At 47.8% G+C, this 21,425-nt stretch overlaps 1 protein-coding gene and 1 long non-coding RNA gene across 3 annotated transcripts in view; one reads left to right on the top strand and one right to left on the bottom strand.

The window, feature by feature from the left end:
- SEC14L1 (SEC14 like lipid binding 1) overlaps positions 1-9,742 on the bottom strand; it is a 47,775-nt gene extending 38,033 nt beyond the window's left edge. For both annotated transcript variants that reach the window (XM_059877968.1, NM_001101975.2), the window contains 2 exon segments: positions 9,658-9,742; positions 7,143-7,235 (listed from right to left, as the gene is read on the bottom strand). In XM_059877968.1, coding sequence (XP_059733951.1) covers positions 7,143-7,205 — 63 coding nt within the window. In that variant the 5' untranslated portion in view covers positions 7,206-7,235; positions 9,658-9,742.
- A 101-nt stretch (positions 9,743-9,843) lies between these two features.
- On the top strand, positions 9,844-20,013 carry LOC132343115 (uncharacterized). The gene is made up of 3 exons (XR_009491801.1): positions 9,844-12,885; positions 18,635-18,821; positions 19,237-20,013. It is a non-coding gene; the product is annotated as an uncharacterized lncRNA (long non-coding RNA).
- The last annotated feature ends 1,412 nt before the right edge of the window (positions 20,014-21,425 follow it).

Consider the following 21,425-nt stretch of genomic DNA (forward strand, 5'->3'; position numbering starts at 1 on the left):
AAATGGCTGTAATGAACAATTAAATCAGCAAAACGTTAAGGTAATTGAAAAGGACAAATGACCCAGTTTCTGTAACAAAGCGATGACACAAAAGGAAACAAAGGGAGAGGAGGATGTGAGGGAACAGAGGAGGCTGAAGAAATATAATAACTGAACGCTAAGGTTTATCTGAAGGAGGATCCAAAGAAGGTTAAAAAAAAAAAGACATTGTGTTAGCAGAGAAAGTCTGAACATGGATTTGGGACTGGATGATGTCAAGGAATTATTAGAACTCTTCTCAGATGTGATAATGACACGGTGGTTACTTTTCAAAAGAAAAAGGTCCTGGCACGTCCCTGGTGGTCCAGTGTAGGGGACGTGGGTTCAATCCCCGAATGGGGAACTAAGATCCCACAAGTGCACCAGAACTAGAGAGAAGCCCAAGTGCCACAATGAGAGACTTCACTCAGCTAAATACATACATTTTTTTAAAAAAAGTCTTTACAGTGCGAGGTATGTTTCAGGATGAATTAACAAGATGCCTGAAATCTGCTTTTTATATACACCAGCAGGAGGAAAGCGGAAAGAATAAATGAAACAAACTGGCAAAACGGTGATGCTTTCGGAGCTACACCATGGGCAAGCGGGCATTCATCAAACTTTCCTTTCTACTTCTGCATACTTGGTTCCGAAAATACAAGGTTTACCCTTTTCTTTTTTTTTTTCCTTGACAAAAACAGGTAAATCAAGAAGGCAAGGAGCTGAATCAGATCCTGCTTTATTTCTTGAAATAAGAACCACTACTGAACCACGGCTGTATTCACTCTAGCACATTAAAAGTAATTCAGGAGGCATAACGTGTTGGGAGAGTGGGTTTAGGAGAAGAGAAAAAGCCTGGTTCTGCACAAAATAGCGTGTGAAGGAAGCACAATGATTGCTCATTGTCAAAGCTGAGTACATTTGACCACATTCCAGGTTTTACTAAACAGAACAGAATTTACGCTATGGCATTCAAAAACTTGATAAATGAAAAGAGTACAATCTCCCTCACTATTAATAAACTGACCAGGATCCTTAATGTATCAACAGAAAAACTGGATTGTTTCTCTCCACTTCTAGACTGAACAAAACTTTTTAAGCTGGTGACCCCAAAATGAAGACTGCTTATTTCTTTGAGTAAAAATAAATTCTATTGCATACTGGGCTGACTGAAGATATATCTATACCTCCATTAATGAAAAAGATGTATTTCAGTAACACACCTAATTGTCAGAAACTTGGAAAGCATAAAGGGCTCAGGGATAAAATCTAGGATGAGAGGCAGAGAACATGCTTCGAAAAGAAAAACAAACGATGGAATGAAAGTATTTCATAACTAAAATAAAGGTACAAACCAAATATGCGTGGGACTCAGGTCAGCGGAAGAGAACAAAATCAGGAAGAGGGGTCGGGGGCTCCCAGTATCTTCGGGCAAGGAGGAGGGGCGGATGGGCACATGGGGCTTCAGGGGGCAGCCACCTGCCTCAGAGCAAGAGGACAAAGCCAGATGGGCTCCAGCAGGACCGAGGAACAGCCCGGAAACAGCTGCACGGGGGTGGGGGGTGGGCTCGACCGCTCAGATTTCTGCGCACCTTGCCCTCACTCTAGAAGGAGCAGACTGGACTGCATTTGGTGTACACCCTCCTTAGACAGCGCTGTGATACACAAGCACACCCCAGGGTCCCCCACATGTCTCCCCAACTGTCCTGATGCATAAACTGAATGGATGAAGTAAGGTTTACATATATACAAAGGTCTATTTTAAAGAGACACATTCATAGTTCACATGTCAACAAATGACTCTGCTGATTCATTTCACCTTACATTTGGGCGCGGCACAGGGGCTGGCTTTCAGAAAGGGAGGGGGGAGGCCATGGATGTTTCCAGGCCCTGCCTCTCCCACTGGCACGTCTATGGTCTGCTTAGTTCTACAGACCTCCCAACAGTCTACACGAGTGACCAGCCTAGTCACCAGGTTACAGAGCAAGTCTGCGGCAGGGCTCCACTCTGTACCCAGAATCACAGCAAATCTCCTTTCATCCTCTAGTCTTGTAGGAAGATATGAGATATCTGAGGAAAGAGGAAAGGAAGGAAAAAAAAACAGAGACCAAAACAAACCAAAGGAAAGCAAGAGAATGAGAGGAACAGAACCAAATGCTGTTGTGGGAGCCACTGGTCAGCAAGCGCACACTGAAAGAGAGAGCTTTTTGGTTACTCAACCTGTAAAAGCATACCACTTAAACTACTACAAAATTTGTCAAATGGGTTCTGCGTAATTTATGATGGTGTTAAAAAAAAAAAGCCAACTTCATCACAAAAGGGCTCTGCTTTTCCAGGAGGCATCGGTTAACTGAAGGCTCGCAGCATGCTACTTCTCTTCATGGAGAAAACACAGAGCCCTCATCTGAAGCAGATCAGATCTGAGCTTCAACCGTCAGACCTAGCTCCCAAGTCCTCACACGGAAAGCTCAAGTGAGCAAATGGACACCAGCCGATCAAACATATCTGTGTGCCTACACGTGCTCGGTACCAACACTGGAGGGAACAAGGGAAAACACAGTCTCTGCCCTTGAGGAACATATACAATAGTTAGAGAGCAATACTCGGGCACCTTGGAAAATAAAAGAAACCACCTACCACCACCTACCACTGACTGCACCATGAAGGAGGAGAGAAACACGAAGGGCTTCGTAGCTGCCATCAGGGCAAGGGGTGGGCCAGCTAAGATCAAGATTAGATGGGGTGAACATCTAAGGCAAGGAAGGAAGTGTAGAAAGGAAGCGGGTGGGGGGCAGAAAAGACACCATGGCAAACAGGGACAGCACAGAATAGATGGAAACATTCACGTTGGGAAGTCGGCACAATTATGAGAGAAGCTTGAACAGGGAAGGCAGGATACGAAGGGCCTTGGAGAAAATGCAACGCGGTTTAGAACAGATGTGACTGATGAGAGCGATCACTTCCCCGAGGGCTGACAGGCGGAACCTGTGTCCAGCAGGAGGATGCAGGCCCAAAGGGAGGGGCGTGAGTGAGAAAGGACAACTCTGGCTCCCCCCCGAAAGCTGGACCGGAGGTGGCGCTCAGGAGAGGGAGGCAGACAGCTGTGACTCAAGGGCATCATCTAGAAGGTGCATCGGCTAGGGATCCACACGGCCAACAGGGTCTGGGAGCCCACGACAGGGTGAAGAGAACAGGGAGCTCGGGGAGTGGACGTGAGCAGAGCTGTCGGGTGACAGGATGCCTGGAGAAACAGGGCTTGGGACTGCCTGGCGGTCCAGCAGCTGAGATTCAGCGCTCCCAACGGAGGGGGCCCGGGGTTCGATCCCTGGTCAAGGAACGGGATCCCACATGTGAATTCTAATAAGACTTCACATGCCGCAACTAAAGATCCTGCGTGCTGCCAGGAAGACCCAGGCAGCCAAAGAAATTAATAAATAAAATGGGGCTGCACAGGAGAGCAGCGGGGCCTCTGCCATCGCGTGTTCCAGCAGTCCAGGGGCAGCTGTCCCGCCGAGAAACGCATCAGAGACTGGTCCTTGCCTCCCCGCCGCCGTGGCCACAGAGGCATGGCTCCCGGGTCCTCCTCTCCCTCGGTCTCACCTGCACCCTGACCCCACTTTACACTGCGCACTGACCTCTGCTCCAAGGACTCACTCTCCTCTGCATCATTTGTGAAAGGCCAAGAAGGCCAGGAGGAAGGAAGCTGGACCTGAAAATGTTTACGCTCTGAAATCAGTGTTTTATCTCAGAACTTTCCAAATGAAACACTCAAGTCCAAGCATCTCAGAACCACACCTGCCGCCCAAGTCCCATCTCGGCGGTCACCTCACTAGGCCAGGGGAGGCCACAGATATACCGGCGGGTTCAAGCGACTGGAATGTCCTTCACAGATTAAGCTCTCCTCCCACAGGTTGGGCAGAGCAGCCCCAGGAAACATTTCTGGTTGAGCCTGGAAAGGTCACTCTTCAAGGACAAGAACCCTCCACAAACATTCCAGGATACACATTCTAATAAAAAGAACAGCAAACTCTACCCCAACTACCTGCAGAAGCTCTCTCTTCTCTGAGCCTCAGACTCCTCACCCTCAAAGGGGGCTCAGCCGGGGCGCTTCTCAACTCACCCAAGCACCAACCATTGTCTCTGGGCTCACATCTGACAACAGAACGCCCCTCAGAGGCCACAAATGCCTGCTCAAACACCTTCACTTCAGTTTTGCTTGTTTACCATTAACTCGTAGATGATTTTTTAATTCTACCAAGTATACTGACCCCAAAACAAATGGTAGATTGTCATGAAATCAATCAAAATAATTAACTTACTTGATACCTACCGTGGACCTACTACTGACACAGGCACTTCCCACCTCATATTCTGGCAATTCTAAATTACAACGGAACTCCTGGTTAAGACAAACAGAGGCTTTAAGTGGACGGCATGACGTTTCCTTCCACGGTCGTCACAGGACCCTGTAACTCAGGACTTGGATCACCTGTGAATACCACAAACTGACCACCTGACGAACACTTCTGTCCGTATCACTCGCTGTGACTACTGAAGCACAGTCACTTTTGGAGGGTCTCAAAAATATTTCTGTTCAAATTATAGTTCTGTTCTTGCATTAACTGAATGTCTTTGCTCACTCTGAATAAACTGAAAAGAATATTTTAGAGTAACTCTTTTGTACTTGTTTTTCCTCAAAAAGAGAAAAATCAAGCAAGGAAAACACTGTGGATTTTATGTAGTACAATTACAGGGAGAAAAGCACGAGGGACCCCACAAACTCACTAGACTGTGCCTTCCAGTTTCTACCTAAATCTGGAGGGGAAGGGGTAACAGACTTCATTTTCAGATTAAAACGTAATTTCTTCCAAGTCAAAAAATTTTACTACTGCTTAAAACAGAAGCGAGTGAAAAACCAGTTAAGTTTAAAAGATTGAGGGGTGGCTGAGAAGTTCAATTTCAAATTCTTCTGTAAATCCCTGCATAAATGTGACAAGGCAAACTATAGCATTTTGAAAACCGTGAAAAAAGGAAAATATGGAAGCTGAACATTAGGTAAGCAAAATACCTTTTTATTATCAAGTGTTTGCCTAAGAGACCTGCCTTTGCCTCAAATGATCAGGGTCGCAGCAATATTTAAAAGTCGTCTGCAACATAAGAGAAAACGTAAGGCACCAGGTCCTGTGCCTGTCCCCTCCACCCTGGAGCATCTCCCAGGCTCACTGTCCTCCACTGCCCCAAACTAATCTCCTAGCACCACCAGCCCCTGCCAACCAGAAAGGGACAGGTGACCAAGCCCCACAAGGAATCCACAGGCCAGCCAGCATCCTGGGACCGGAGTGGGCAGCAGGGAGGATCAGATCAAGTATCTCTAGAATCTGAACCAGGAAATGTGAAAAGAATTGTTCACTTAGAAACTGAAAGAAGGCGACAAGAAATGCCACAAAGTTAAACTGGGGCCAGAGTTCTGACCAGCTGAAAAAGCATGTGAGCTGAAGCCACAGGAGAGGAAGGTAGGAGAGCGTGAAGCAGCCAGTGGCGAAGGGGTGAAGGGTGAAGTTCCGGGGACAACTGCTGCTGGGAACACCCTCCCTCCCCCCAAGCCAGGTTCCTGGAGTTCAGCCCGTGCAGGCCCACATTCCTGGATTTCTGTACGATCCCATCACACACAGCATGTGTTCCAACAACAATATCCCCCCTCTCAGGCCACAGTGGATCTCTGCTCTTTATGACCAAACGACCCACACAGCAAACAGGAAGCAAGCCTTCCTGGTAAGCCATTAACATAAAACACTGAACAGTCCTAGGACTGAAGGAAAACACAGAAGCAAATAATATCCACCCCCACCCCACACACACAAATCTCACACCTGGCAGAAAAGGGGCACCAGGGAGCTTTCTGAGGTAAAGGAGGGAATGGTTCTGCATCTTGACAGAGATTCATGTCACTCTGTCAACACTTCAAACTGTAAACCTAATGTGATCATTTCACTGTCTGTAAATTACACCTCAATTTAAGAAACAGACGCCCTGAATCTAAATTGTTCCCTTGAGAGGACTTGAGTTTTGTTTTCCAAAACTAAATTGATCTGGATAAATCTCACAAATGATGCTGAGCAGCCAGCCAGATGCAAAAACACTTGAGTTTTTGTACACAGAACAGATACAGAAGTTCATCTCTGGTCAGAGTCAAAACAGGGGCTAACTACAAGGGACCAGGAGGAGCTGAGGGTCTCTCACTGGGCTGAAAGGCTCTGGTTCAGACTGGTACTTTCATCAGGGTGTATTTCACGAGCAAGGCATCCTCCAGTCATACATTACACCTTAACGGTAACACAAAAGAGACAGGGAGGAAAAGGAGTTGTTGTTGTTCAGTTGCTAAGTCGTGTCTGACTCTTAGCGAAAAGAACTGTTCACATAGAAACCGAAAGAATGCAGTAAGAAATGTCACAAAGTCAAACTGGATCCAGAGCCAGGGTTCTGACCAGCTGAAAAAGTACATGCGCTGAAGCCAAGGGAAAGAATACCTTACAGTAATCTAAAAGAGAGCGGAAAAAGTTTGTCTGGGGTTTTTTTTTTGGCCTCTAATTAAATTACTACTTCGAGCCAATCTCTTTAGGTAAATAACAAAGAAAATTAAGACTTTTAATTACCCCATTTGTGGAATTCTTATGTGACTCAAGAATTTAATATTAAGGGAGGAAGCTCATTTCAGCATAGTCCTTAGAATCCTGTAAATTAAGCTCCATCCTTCAGTGTTCAGCTTCATATAGTGAACTCACCCTCATTCTAAATGAGCAGCAGAAGGAAAAAACCACTCTCTACATCCCTTTTCTACTTAAACAAAAAAGGAGCAAAATCCAGAGGAAGAATTATTTAGTCACAATCCCACTTCTGTATTTTCAAAAGGAGAATTGACTGAAATTCACACACAACCCTGAGATGAATTTAAAAAAAAAAAATGCAGATTTTGATTTTCAGAGACTTATAGTTTAAAAACAAATTCACAAACTTGCTAAAGTTCATAAGCATAAAAACAGAATATGTAAAAGTGGAGCAACAGATAATCAAATTTGGACACCTAAGAAGATAAGATGCAAGAGAGAAAACTGAAAAGTACTTACAGCCATAATTAGTTCAAAGGGGTGTTTATACACCCTCACTGGTGACTGGTATTTTTGCACCATGATTGCAATAAAACAGCAATCCTTTCACACCTGCAAAACACAAACATTTGTGATAAATAACCATGATATGAAAAAAATTTGCATTTACACAACATACTACAGTCTTCCTTAGACTACAGTCTAAGGAACCTTAATAGATCACAATTCTATGCACATACAAGTCAAAAGATGATGCTTAATTATACAAGGGCAAGGGAAGGCAGGAAGACAGGAAGAAAAGGTGAAGAAAGTCCAAGTGGAGCGAGGGAAGGAGCGCTGGTCTGAGGGCTGGAGGACTCAATTACCTTACCAGCCTCACCGCCTCTCCTGGGGCCGCCCTGGGTCCTTTCCAGCAAGTGAAATGCCGAGATTCAATTATTCTAATAACCCATACAATTAGTTCTTGAATCATTTTCTCTTCAACTTCCATGAGAAGCCAAATAAAAATGGTGGCACTTTAAGATATTAAGCCCAGAACACACAAAAATACAAGTGGAAAAAAAAATACTACTGTGTCTTAAATTATGGGATACTCCTCAAAAGCTATTTTCAAAGGAAACTTGTCAATCTCCATTTTCTAACTGCGCAGGCTACAACAACTTCAGGGATCAGTCTTCAAATGGCAGACACTCCAAGCCCTCTGGCTAGAGGCTCCACTGACTTTTTCAGCCTCAAAGAGCTGTAATATCAGGAAGCAATCAAGCCTCCTTTACCCGTCAAGAATCCTTCTGCCAGGGGCACATTCAGAGGCTGGCCTCAGCCTAAGCTGGATTTTTCTGAAAAACATACTTTTATTTGGAGCCCTCTATGGGACTTCACTTCCCTATTTAAAAGGAAGGAAGAAAAATAAATCCAAAGAGCCTACCTGTCCTGCTGAGGATAATTATTAAGAAAGTTATTTTATGCTGAGTAAGATGAGAGGATATTCAAAAGTACAAAACGGAATATCCTCAAGGAGCCTAAAGCCTAGCTGTAACAAAAGAAAAAATTACAAAGGTATATTTTATTTCATAAGATTCCTACCCATATTAATTACATTTAAAAAGATCTGGAACTTCCTCTGGTATGTTTCACATACCTCTCAGAAAGACCAGGTTCTGGCAGCAAACGGCTACATCTGGCAGTCTGAAAAACTGCTAAAGAGTAACTCGGGGCGACCTCAAGCAAGTCATTTGACTTTTCTGGGACTCAGATTCACCTCTGTGAAGTGAGGTTCAGGGTGAGATAACACTGTAAGACTTCCAGCTCTAAAATCAGGAATGAAGTGAAGTGGCTGGCTCAGTCGTGTCCGACTCTTTGCGACCCCATGGACTGTAGCCTACCAGGCTCTTCCATCCATGGGATTTTCCAGGCAAGAGTACTGGAGTGGGTTGCCATTTCCTTCTTCCGTAAGATCTTCCTGACCCAGGCATCGAACCGGGGTCTCCCGCATTGTAGGCATATGCTTTACCGCCTGAGCCACTTCCGTCTGGGAAGTCTTAAAATCAGGAGACTCAGAGCCAAAACTCCTGAATCCACCACAATCAACTGGAATGCTGTCATTAATCTTGATTCTGGGACTGGCAGGTCCTGGTGCGCTGGGATAGAGTTCTGTTTAGTTTTGCCAACCTGATAATGCTGGTACACAGCAGGAATTCGATAACCTTTTAAATTTTTAACTAGTAAAATTTAATTTTAGGGTATCTCCCACAGAAAGAGAGGATACTTACTGGGTATATAAAGGGGTTGTAGGGCTGGGGAGAGAATGTTTAAAAAAAAAAAAAAAAGAGGAATGCGCAGTTAAGACTCCCGTAACATCCATTCGGGATTCCACTGCCTGGCAGAATCCGAAGCGACTACGCTCAAGAACCTGGTAATTCCCGAGCTTCTGAACTCCTGCCAGTTCCCAGCTTCGGATGCTCTGGTCTAAACCAACGTCCTACGTGGGAATCCGGAGTTACAACGGCCAAGCGGCACCGTGGACCAGGGCAGCCCTCTATTGCATGACAATTGGTGCTTTAAAATTAGCCAATGGCCGGACTCAACGAGTCCACCCCAAACAGGCTGGAGGGGCGGCCGGGCCCTCGGCTCCATCTGGCGGGGGCCGGGGCGGGAGCGGGGGGGGTCCCGGCGCCGCGGTTTCTGGGGCCCCCAGTCCCAGGGAGACCCGGGGAGATGCACCACGGGGGCCGGCTGGGAACCCAAACTCCGCTTCCCCCAGGAAAAGGGGGTCTCCGGGGTGGGAAGATCGGAGGTGATGGGGGCGAGGAGGGGGCGACCCAATACTGTAGGAGCCTCACGGGGGTCGGGGGGAACACGGGGCGAAAGGAAGGCCCGCTCTCGACCCCTGCCGCGGAGCTGAGGCGAGCCGAGCAGAGCCGAGGGGCCGGGGAAAGGTGGGCTAGGCGGGGAGGCGGCCGCGAGAGCCCCGCGCCGCCCGCAGGGGCCGGGCCGGGGGGCGCGCTCGGAGCCCGCCGCGGAGACGCGCGCTTACCTCTCGTCAGAAAAGCCGGGCCTGGGACGCGGGGCGACCGAGGGCGCTCATGCCGGCGGCTCCGTGGCGCCGTCGCCGTTCCACTGCCGGCCGGCCGCAGCTCCGCCGCCGGTTCCGGGGAGTGGGCCGGGGGGGGCGGCGGGGGCGGGAGCGGGAGGGGCCCGGCGCGGCTCGAGTGGTTGTTACGGGTGACGGGGAGGGCGGGGCCGGGAGGCCGGAAGGGGAGCGCGTGCGCGAAGGCGGCCGAGGGGCGGAGGCGGGCGCGAGGACGGTTGCTAGGGAGGGGGGAGGGCTGACAACGGGGACCCAGCCGAACTGCGCAGGCGCCGACTCCAGGCCGGCGGACGTGGGCGGCGCTCCGAGCCGGTGTTCGCCCAGAAGCGCTGCGGGCCAAAGGCTCCTGGCCCCGCCCAGGGTTGCGTCAGGGGGCGTGTCTTGAGTAAGGGGCGGGGCCCGCGAGTAGCCCAGCGGAGGTGGCCGAAACAAACAAAAAAAAAAAACCGGCGGTGAGCCGAGACCCGCGGGAGTTCCGCTGACTTGAAACTGGGAAGTCTGCGAGGCATCAGAACAGCTGGGGCCTTCCGGCTTTGCCGGCGCCCACGGCCCTGGGCTAGGCCCCCTGCCCTTGGTCTGATCGGCGCAGGAGCCTCTCCGAGCTTCCTCGTTTTTTGTTGACTTCTGCAGTGCCCTGACCACATTCTCGCCGAGTAATGCAGATGAGACACACGCCAGGACTGGGGAGGGGCTGGGTGGGACCCAGCAGCATCTTGTCAACACGTCCAGGCTGTGCAATGGAACTAAGCCAAGCGGATCTGGCGTTTCAGCGAGAGCTCCAACTTCGAAGCACAAGTGTGATACACACTGAGACCTTTGGGGGTTCTTAAGAAGAGCTAATGACTAGAGAGGGACAGCACGCACGTCCACCCACACAACAAGGCTGGTTTTATAGCCAACATACAGTTTCTCCATCAATGTCACTGTTGTTCCGTTCCCATTAGTCACCCTGGGTGGCTGTACATTTGACGCTGCCAGGGCAGAGCACATTTTTGGAACTGTTTTAGAGTTCCCTTCAAGGCCAGTTTACCAGTCACACAAGAAAATCATTCATTACTTGATCACACCTTGTTTTTCAACTCAAACCATCATTTTCCAACATGATCACCTACCCTGCTTACTAGGTTCATCTAGGAACTGGCTCTTGCCTGTTTGTAAAAATCACATCCACCTTAAAAGATGCTGGGAGAAAGAGACAACCCAGTAAACAACAGCACTTATGAAGTGGTCTCACCCCAGAATTGACCTCATCTGATAAGGCTCTACATGCAACCACAAATTTACAGGAAATAGAGAACAGAGCAACATGTTAAATGACACCAAGGGGGAAATTATCAGCCAAGCATTCATCATGGGAAATGCTGCATGACAAATACATTGTTTATCAAAGTACAATGGAAAAAAAAACAGGATAAAGGCCACACTATAGATCAAAAGAGACTGATGAATTTACTAAGTCATACACTTATAATTTGTGTGCTTTGTATGTATATTTATACTTAAATGAAAATTTTTTTCACATATAAAATTACTTTCTTGAAAAATCCAAATTGTAGAAATCCTCACGTGGACTTCCCTGGTGGCCCAGTGGTTAAGAATCCACCTGCTAAAGCAAGGGACACAGGTTCAATCCCTGGTTGGGCTAGATCCCACAAGCCTGACCTAGATCACATGCCCATCCCTGAACCAGTCTTTTGATCCAGAGGGCTCAGTGTCCAGTTTTGGGTCACACAATCCCAACAGCAAAACCAGGGATAAGTCTCCAGTGAAACCTTGTGCATGTACAGTGACAGAAGGTGGTTTAAAAAAAGAAAAAAGATACATGAACAGTATCTTTAAGCAGTATCAGCAAGATACATGAACAGATTCCCAAGGTGAATAGACTCGGGAAGGGAGCAACACTCTAGATGCATAAGGTATGGTGTGTTTGATTGTTTTAAAATCAGTTCCATTGGGCAGATATCCAAAATCTATAAGAAACAGCACTGAACACCATGCTGCAGTTAAGCAGAGAGATCCAGTCATTTTAACACACGTGCACGGAGTTCTTATTATGTGTCAGACGCTGGGTGAGGCATAAAGGTGAGCGGAGGAAAAGTATATCGGGATCAGGTTTGGCTGCCATTGACCAAAAGCCCAAAGTAAAAGTGCCTTGACAAGATAGAAGTCTGTGTCCCTTGCACATGAATCAAGTCCAGGAAAGTCCAGGGTGGGAATGACACTTCCCTGATCACTGTCAACTGCCGACTCCCCCAAGACCACCTGAATGTGGATTCAGGTGGCCTCTGGTCTCATCATTAGGGACATAGGTTCCTTCTGTCTTGCTGCTTTCCATCATGATGATGTATTCTCTACCCAAGGTGAGCAGGAGGAGAGGATGAAGACCAAACATCCTTTCTTGAAAGATGCTTCCTTGGAAGTAGGGTGTGTGCGTGCATTAGTGTGTGTGTGTGCAGTAGTATGTGTGTGTGTGTGTGTGTGTGTGTGTGTGTGAGACAAGCAGAGCAAAGGACAGGCCTGGCGCAGCAGCAGTGCCCCAGCAAAGACCATCCTGCTGCTCCTGCCTTCCAGTGCCCACCGGCTCTCTTCCTCAGACAGACTCTCTAAGGTCATATTATGAGAGTCTCTGAAACACCTTGACTGAGTCCCTAGCTTGAGGAGCGTCTGTGTCCCTCTTACTTGGGATGGAAGCCCCGATGGGTGCTTTGTATAGGCCATTTATCAGATGCCTTTGGAATGGAGACAGAGGATGGCTGAGCTCTGGCATCCACAGCAAGACACTCTGGTTCCTTTGGGTAGCTCAGCTGAGTCCCCACTAGGAGCCTGAGTCTGAAACTGCCATTCCTGGTGGTCACCTCTGGCTGACAACAGGGTGTGGCATCCACAACCTGGACACAGACCCTCTGGCCCGTTATATCTTCCCCGACAGGACTAACCTGAGCTGGGGACACGGTTACTGGTCCCTCTGACCACATCTTCTCCATCCATCTTAGCGCTCTATCAAGAGTCATCTCAAGAAAAGATCAGGAAGCTGTTGACACCTAAGAGGATCGGGGGTATGGATGAAAGGAAGGGTCATTGCAGAAAGGACACTGGGAGGCAAGCGATTGTCTTGGCTAACATTTCAGCCTGCTGAGCCCAACCTCTTGCCCACAACAGTGAAATGAACAGGAGGTAAGTCTGAACGACTCCTTTGAACATTACTAAATCTCAAGGTCAGTGAAATATTTAGGCTGTGCTGAGAGCACTTAGGCTTCCCTGGTGGCTCCGTGGTAAAGAATCCTCCTGCCAAGGCAGAAGGTGCAGGTTTGATCCCTGGGTCAGGAAGGTCCCCTGAAGAAAAAAATGGCAACCCACTCGCAGTATTCTTGCCTGGGAAATCCCATGGATGAAGGAGTCTGGTGGGTTATAGTACACGGGGTTGTAAAAGAGTTGGACACAACTTAGTGACTAAACAACAACGAGAGCGCTGAGTTCTGATTCTCTGGTGGCCCTGCCCACCTTGGCATATACACTTTCTACTTTGGCCAGATCCTGGGACGTGTCAGGTCTCTTCCACTTCTGGAAGAGATCACTTTCTCATTTGGCAGTAAAAGGGTAAAAGACAACCTTGCAAGGCGTGACAGTTTCTCCTGACGTGGACCATCTGGCAAAGTTTCCGGCCTGGAAAAGTACAAAAAATATAGGTTACCCTACAGGCACAGTTTCTTCATTGAGCACTGGCAGTCATCCCGTAGTTTTGAGCTAATATCATTGCATCACTCCCAACCTGGGAAAACTTCATGCCAAGAAGACAGATCTGCAAAAGCTATCATCCGGCCTTACATATTTCTAAAATATTTCATTTCAATCTGGAGAGGCAAAGCTATCCATATCTTAATTGGCTTCCCCCTCCTCCAAGTCTTTCCTCTTCCAAGACACTCTCCATGCTACTGGCAAATTTCTCTTTCAAACACACACACACACACACACAGACTCTCACTCGTTTGCTCAAAATCTAACACTGGCAACAGAGATAGATTTCAGCTTCAAAGCTGCCATCCGAGATCTTTTGTAAATCTTTCTTTTGTTCAGAATGATTTTACTTTCATCTCCCCTTTATCTGCTCACTTATTCATTCCTTTGTTAACTCAGCAAACATTTATTCAGCCCCGTAATTTATTCAGGCACCATATTTAGCACAGGAGTGTGGGAAGATCCTCTCTATAAAAACAGATTTTCCTTCAAGGGGCTCAGCCTACTGCATGGGACTGACAAGTAAACAGTGACAACACAGCCTGTTAAGTAAGCTCTGTTGAGTTCAGTTCAGTCACTCAGTCGTGTCCAACTCTTTGCGACCCTATGGACTGCAGTACACCAGGCTTCCCTGTCCATCACCAACCCCTGGAGCTTATGCAAACTCATGTCCATCGAGTAAGCTCTGTAACCCCTCCCTAAAGCCTTTCCTTTTGCCTCTTCTCCTCTGTGTCTGTGCACCCGGCACTTCCATTATAAGGCACTGATGGAGCTTCCCTGGTGGTCCAGTGGTTAAGACTCTACACCTCCAATGCAGAGGTCTCAGATTTCATCCTTGGTTGGGAAACTAAGATCCCACATGCCCTGCGTGGCAGCGCAGGGGGCAGGAGGTAGGAAAAGGGCACTTGTAAAAGAACTGGGTCTTTCTCTACCCTCCATTTATAAGTTGCTTGGTTCTTGGGATCACATCTACTCATGTTCTTCTGCCTCTGCACTTGGCATTTTCCAGAACCCTGTTAAACACTGGTTGGGTTGAAGTGATAAGTCTTAAATTAAGCCTTTATTCTGAGAGCGTTAAATGTGTCTCTCCAGCCACTACACTGAGCTGATGCGTCCTTGGGAGCGATGCTCTCGACCCCTCCCCCTGTTATGCTGTCCCCTGTGTCACCAAGTGAGGACATGGAGCTCAGAGAAGCAGCCCAGCTTAAGAAAATTGCTTAGCCGTGTGCCCTGGAAAACCTAGCGCTCATCCGATGAGATTTAGGACGAGAAAGGATGACCTGAGGCCTTTTAGCTTCCAGCTCAGAGGAATAAAAATAGGCACCCCAATCAGGCGTCTTTTGGGTTTGTTTCTTTCAAAAAATATTGTCCTTGCTTCTCCTACCCGGGTGCAGCTGTGTGGTGCTTTCATAGGCCAGATGGGAACTTAGATTAGCAAGTCAGCAACTTGCCCCCGGCTACTCCACCTTGGGTCAGCTGGGGTGGAGTGGGGTCACCTTGCAGAAAGGAGCACTAACAAGGGACAGAACAAAGGCCACAGGACAAGGTGGGACCTGGTGAGGATAAGATGCAGAGCACCCCAAATCCGATTAGTAAATCATTTTCCCCAGGGCTAAATAGGGAAGAGAGTATTTCCACCTTCAGTTCTGTGGGTGGAGACTGGACCGCACAGGGAAGAGACAGACAGGGGCTGTCAGGACCCAGAACTCCCCACTTACTCCTTGACGTGGATGATAGACAGGGCCACTTCAGACCCCCAAATCTCCTGTCTCCTGACGGCTTTTTGTCTGTGGTGTGTGCTTGACTGCTAAGTCACTTCAGTCATGTCCAACTCTTTGCAACCCTATGGACTATGGCCCACCAGGCTCCTCTGTCCATGGGATTTTCCAGCAAGAATACTGGAGTGGATTACCATGCCTTCCTCCAGGGAATCTTCCCCGCCCAGGAGTGGAATCCGGGACTTTTTTGTCTCCTGCATTGGCAGGCAGATTCTTTACCACTAGCGCCACCTATCTGCGGGCGGAGTATTTATTCGGGGGTGTATTCCACAGCCAAGTATCTTAGAGCTCTGCCTCCAGGGTATTCTGTGACCTCCTGCTGAGAATCACCCTTCTGCTCAATTCACACCTGCGGAAAATCCATCTCCAATCACTTCCCACCATGGCAGATCCTGTGTGCCATCTCAGTAGCCCAAAACAACTTTTCTAAAGGGGAAAAAGAAGCACTTTTTTTTTTTTTTAATGGGAAGTTGATGCAGTTTGGTGTCAGAAAACTATCTCACAGGGTTGCTAAGCCTGGATAAGAAAATGTTTGTGAAAACATTTTGGAAATGATTAGGCTGTTTGCAAACACTGCCCACAGCCAGGCATCCTTCACAGCTCTGCCTCTGGAATATTCTCTGCTGCTGCTGCAGCTGCTAAGTCGCTTCAGTCGTGTCCGACTCTGTGCGACCCCATAGACAGCAGCCCAACAGGCTCCCCCATCCCTGGGATTCTCCAGGCAAGAACACTGGAGTGGGTCGCCATTTCCTTCTCCAACACATGAAAGTGAAAAGTGAAAGTGAAGTCGCTCAGTCGTGTCCGACTCTTAGCCACCCCATGGACTGCAGCCCACCAGGCTCCTCCGTCCATGGGATTTTCCAGGCAAGAACACTGGAGTGGGGTGCCATCGCCTTCACTAGGCACAGATTATTATTCTCCTACCTACCACTGTGATTGCTTACCAGCATCGTCCTCTACTATTTAGAGAAGTCCCTCCCCATCTTTGGGCTTCCCTGGTGGCTTAGACAGTGAAGAATCTGCCTGCAATGCAGGAGACCTGGGTTTGATCCCTGGGTCAGGAAGATCCCTTGGAGAAGGGAATGGTTACCCATTCCAGTATTCCTGCTTGGAAAATTCCATGGAGAGGAGCCTGGTGAGCTACAGTCCATGGGGTCACAAAGAATCGGACTTGACTAAGTGACTAACACTTTTTAACACACTTCCCCATCTTCAGTTTCCCCAAATAGAAAAATAATAAGAGTATTGTTCAAAAGAACAGTCCTCTCTTGAATGGCTGTAAACACAATGCTGAACAACACAGGGGTCTTTCTTGGGAAACCACTTGCTAAAATTACCTCGGACTTGAAGAGATCGGGGGATGCATGCAGAGGTGATCATCTTGCTTGGCTGGATGCAACAGTCCCTGCCACCCTCCAGACTCACAGAGCTCACTGGACCAAATGTCAAAGTGTGAACGCATCACTGATGCTAACAGGGATGTGCCTGCCAGCCCTGCTCCCGCTGTTACCTCTGACAGGCACCGTGCTCCTGCCAAGGCCTGACCCTTGGCTGCCTCCGGGACACCAGCTGGCCTTCTGCTGCTCCCCAGAAAGGTGCAACCACTCCGATGCAGAAACAGGAGCCTGCTTGCCCTCATTCCATACCCCGGAGGGACACAAGCGACACCTCTGAACTTCACACAGCAGGTTCACCACATGGACTCAGGAAGCACCTGGCACTGGAGTGATGGTTTTCTGGGGCTGTCATAATGAACTGCCACAGAGTGGGGGGCTTAAAACAATAGAAGTGTATTTTCTCCCAGATCTGGAGGCCAGAAGTTCTGGAGGAAAGTCAGGGTCCAGCTAGAGTTGTGTCCCTCCTGGGGCTCCAGGGCAGCTGTGTCCTGCCTCTTCTGGCTTCCCAGGGCCCCGGGCATCCTGTGCCTTAGGGCTGCATCTATGTCTTCCCGTCTCTACATCTGCCTTTTCCCTGCATTTCTCCGAGTGTCAAGCCTGTCTCTCCTTTCTCCCTGAGGACTCTAGTCATTGGATTCAAGTGTTAAAAGTGTTAGCTGCTCAATCATGTCTGACTCTCTGCGACCCCATGGACTGTAGCCCTCCAGGCTCCTCTGTCCATAGAATTCTCCAGGCAAGAATTCTGGAGTGGGTTGCCATACCCTCCTCCAGGGGATCTTCTCAACCCAGGGATAGAACCTGGGTCTCCCACATTGCAGGCAGATTTTTTATCGTCTGAGCTACTAGGGCCCCCCGAAATCCACGATGATTGCCTCTCCCCTCCAGACCCTCAACTGCATCTGCCAAGACCCTATTTCCAAATCAGGGCATCTCCCAGCTACCTGGGGTTGGGACTTGGACACATCTTTTGGGAGCACCCCCATTCCACCCTCTACAGTTGGCTAGAACGGAAGTCTACTTGGAGGGATGGGGGCACTTACTGCTCGCTCCCCTTCCACCATCATTTCAGCCCAGAGGTGAGAAGAAGGTGTTTGCAACCCACAGAGTCGGGGGCACCAGGACCCCAAGGGCATGTGCTCTTGCCTGATCCCAACAGCTGTGGCTTCTAAGGAAAGTGAGGCCAAAGGAAGGACAAGGCAGAATTACTGTCCAGTTTAGGGCCCAGGCCCTGATGGAGTCAAAGAACAAAGACCCTGCTGTCCTTGGCCCTCAGGGGCAGCCTCTTTGTCAGCCAGGCCTTGCTCTGAGGCTCACCACGTTCATCTGCAAAGGAGCTCGCTTCCTGGGACCTGTTTGGGAACACAAAGGACTTTTCTGCAGATCAGCCTCTCGACAGTTCAGGGGAGCCTCCTAGGAACCCCTGTGATGCTGGCGACCTAGGTTTATTCCACACCCAGGGGAACTGAGGTACTAGAAGTGTTGCTTGCTTAATCTCTACCAAGAATTCTGATCTTTGGAGCCAGGGGGTGGTACCTCTCACCTGCTCTGGTGACTGAATATGGTGCCCTGTTTAATTTATCCTGCATTGGGTTTCCTTGAGGGTTCATGCAGCAAGAATCTACTTGCAATGCAGGAGACCAAAGTTTGATCCCTGGATCGGGAAGATTCCCAAGAGAAAGGAATGGTTACCCACTCCAGCATTCTTGCCTGGAGAATTCCATGGAAAGAGGAGCTTGGTGGGCTACAGTCCAGCAACTGAATATGGTGCTCTATTTAATTTAGTTACTGTTTAATAACAGCTTCCTTTGCTGTGCTGGGCACTTTACATGTGACATCACAGGTCCTCATAAGAGCCCATTTTGCAGGTGGGAACACCAAGGCACACACATGGTAAGTAACTTCTAGAGCAGACTGTGACCCTAACACTGACTCCAAAACTCACAGGAGGATTTCCCTTGCATTAACCTCTCTCTGCTTCACCCCCAGTTCTTGTGTTTTTGCTCTTTCTTCCAGCTCACCAGGATCAAAATCTGAATGCCCAGGTGTCTTGGTGAAAAGCCCATCACCCCTAAGCACGTAGGCATGTGGACGCCCAGGTGTAGTCTGACTGGCCATGCAGGAGCACATGATGGACAGAGGCACCTGTGTATCCCAGGACATTCTACTGCGCCCATGAACCAGGAATGTATCTGGCCTTAAGGTATTTGCATATGGCCTCTGTAGCAGTCAAATAGGCTTGACTCATAAATTCTTTAAATAGCCAGTGGCAATAACCTGTATGACTTTTTAATGTTCCATTTGTTCTTCCATCCGCTCATTGTTCTGAGATTTATAATCATCGAACTCCCGAGTTCCTAAAACATGACGTAATGGAGGCAAAAAAAAAAAAAAAACCTTGATAAAGTTCAATGCTGAATGAAATTAAAGGTACCCTTAACTTAGTGAAAAAAATGGAAAGTTTTTTCCCTGTGTTTTTCTTCAAATCTACTTATTTTCATGCATCGAGCAGCAAAGACTTTGAGGTCAATTTGGGTCTCAATACAAAGCAAAGCTTATTCTCTGATAGAAGACATTGAGCCCTCTGTCTTAATTTCTGTGTCGCTTGCATTAAACAGTTTAGCTACTGTACAACCGCCTGAAAGGAACCGATGACTTCTCTGCAGCTGGTTCAGACTTGCTGCAAGCAATGCTGAGAAAGTTATGGACGCAGGAAAACCCGAGGTTACCACAAGTGGCTCCTCATATCCCTGCCCTCAGATTTTCGGTGCTGGAATCCAAGTCATCTTCAGGACCATTTCATTCATCTTGGCCACGCCCTTAAATGTTTAAGAAGTCTGACATGAATGGATTAAGAAGATCACATCTTCTTAATCCATTTATTGTGTGTGTATATATATATATAATATTACTCAATAAAATAAAATATTACTCAACATATAAAAGAATGAGATAATGCCATTTGCAGCCACATGGATGGACCTAGAGATTATCATATTAAATGAAGTACGTCAGACAGAGAAAGACAAATATCATATGATATCACTTATATGTAAATTCTAAAATAATGGCACAAATGACCTTATCTACAAAATAGAAGCAGACTCATAGACATAGAGAACAGGCTCGTGGTCACCAAGGGGGTGGGAAAGGGACAGACTGGAAGTCTGGGGTCAGATACAAGCTATTGTGTATAGAAAGGATAAACAATAAAGCCCTCCTATACAGCACAGGGAACTACATTCAGCACCCTGGGATTAAATCGTAATGGAAAATAATATGAAAAAGAATATACATACATACATATATAACTGAATCGCTTTGCTACTTTGCTGTACAGCAGAGATTATACAACATTGTAAATCACCTGTACTTCAATAAAATAAATTTTTAAAATTTTAGATGTTTAAGAAGTCTACTTCAAATACCTTCTGATAAAATCTTAGGACTTTTCATGGTTAAGGACAAAACTTAATTTTGAGCCATGACACCTTAAGAAAAAAACTTTATTAGCCAAGTAAGGAGCCCCAGTCAGTGGTCTGGCTGGTGTGACCTAAGTGATAGACACACCTGAGGAAATCCCGGCCCTATAATGACTGGCTGGGACCTGTTCAGTTCTTGATGTCCCCAGAAAAAAACAATATTCTGAAGCAGAAAGAGAAGAAGGCTTTTGTTCCTGCTTAGGCCATGATTGCTCTCCATGAAGGAGCAGAAAGCTTTCATAAACAGAGGAGACCCATCAACATAGCTCCTGCCAAATTCCTCAACTGTGGTTCTAACCACAAGGAGGGTAATTTATTTCATTTATTTATTTAATACTTGGCTGTGCTGGGTCTTCTTTGCTGCTCGAGGGCTTTCGCTAGTGGCAGAGAGTGGGGTTGTGGTATCGGGCTCCTCACTGCATGGCTCCTCTTGCTGTGGGCACAGGCTCTAGGGCTCAGACTCCGCAGTTGTAGTATATGGGTTTTGTTGCCCTGCAACACATGGGATCCTTCTGGACTAAGAATCGAACCTGTGTCCCCTGATTGTCAGGCAGATTCTTAACCACTGGACCACTAGGGAAGTCCAAGTGTAATTCAAACATTTTAAATATCAATGTGATTTTTAAAAAATTATAAAATAGTATATGCTACAGCAGACTGTCTACACAGCATCCGCTAACCATGTCTTCCTTCCCAAAGCCAGGTTCTGTTCAGGCACCCACTGTCCTCCATGTGCAGGGGGCTTCAGGGGAAGCTGGCTTTTGCCCCAGCTCCAGCAGGTAGACCAGGCGAGTCTAAGGCAGTCCTTCTCCCAGGGACTGGGTTAGGATTGGGCTTGTAACCCAGTTCTGACCCATGAGCCCCCAAGGAAGTCTGTCAGGGGTTTGGGGAAGGGCTTCTGCATTCTAAAAAGGAGACACTGAAACAAAATGGGCCCGTTTCTGTGTCTGGACACTGCTGTGTCCACTCTGATTCTTGGGACTGTGACAGCTGCGCTGTGCCCACAAGGGGAAGCAGCCTTTGATGAGGCGGAGGTGGGTTGGGGGGCAGGCCACAGAGAGGAGAGATGGAGGGGCAGAGCAGGTCATTGGTGAACGTAGCTCTTGCCTGGGGCTCCCTTCCTGCTAGATTTCCCATCACCATGCACTTGTCAATGTCTGCACTGTGCAATCCAGCTTGAGGAAGGGTTTTCTGTTCCTTGCAGCTAAAAGTAACTTGAGCCCATGCTTATTTTAGAGATATGTTTAAATGCAGAAACGCATAAAGAAGAAAATAAAAATCCCCAATCATCCCATCATCCGGTAAGAACCTCAATTTATGTTTTG

Source organism: Bos taurus, chromosome 19 (genome assembly GCF_002263795.3).
Source record: "Bos taurus isolate L1 Dominette 01449 registration number 42190680 breed Hereford chromosome 19, ARS-UCD2.0, whole genome shotgun sequence".
Classification (NCBI taxonomy): Eukaryota; Metazoa; Chordata; class Mammalia; order Artiodactyla; family Bovidae; genus Bos; species Bos taurus.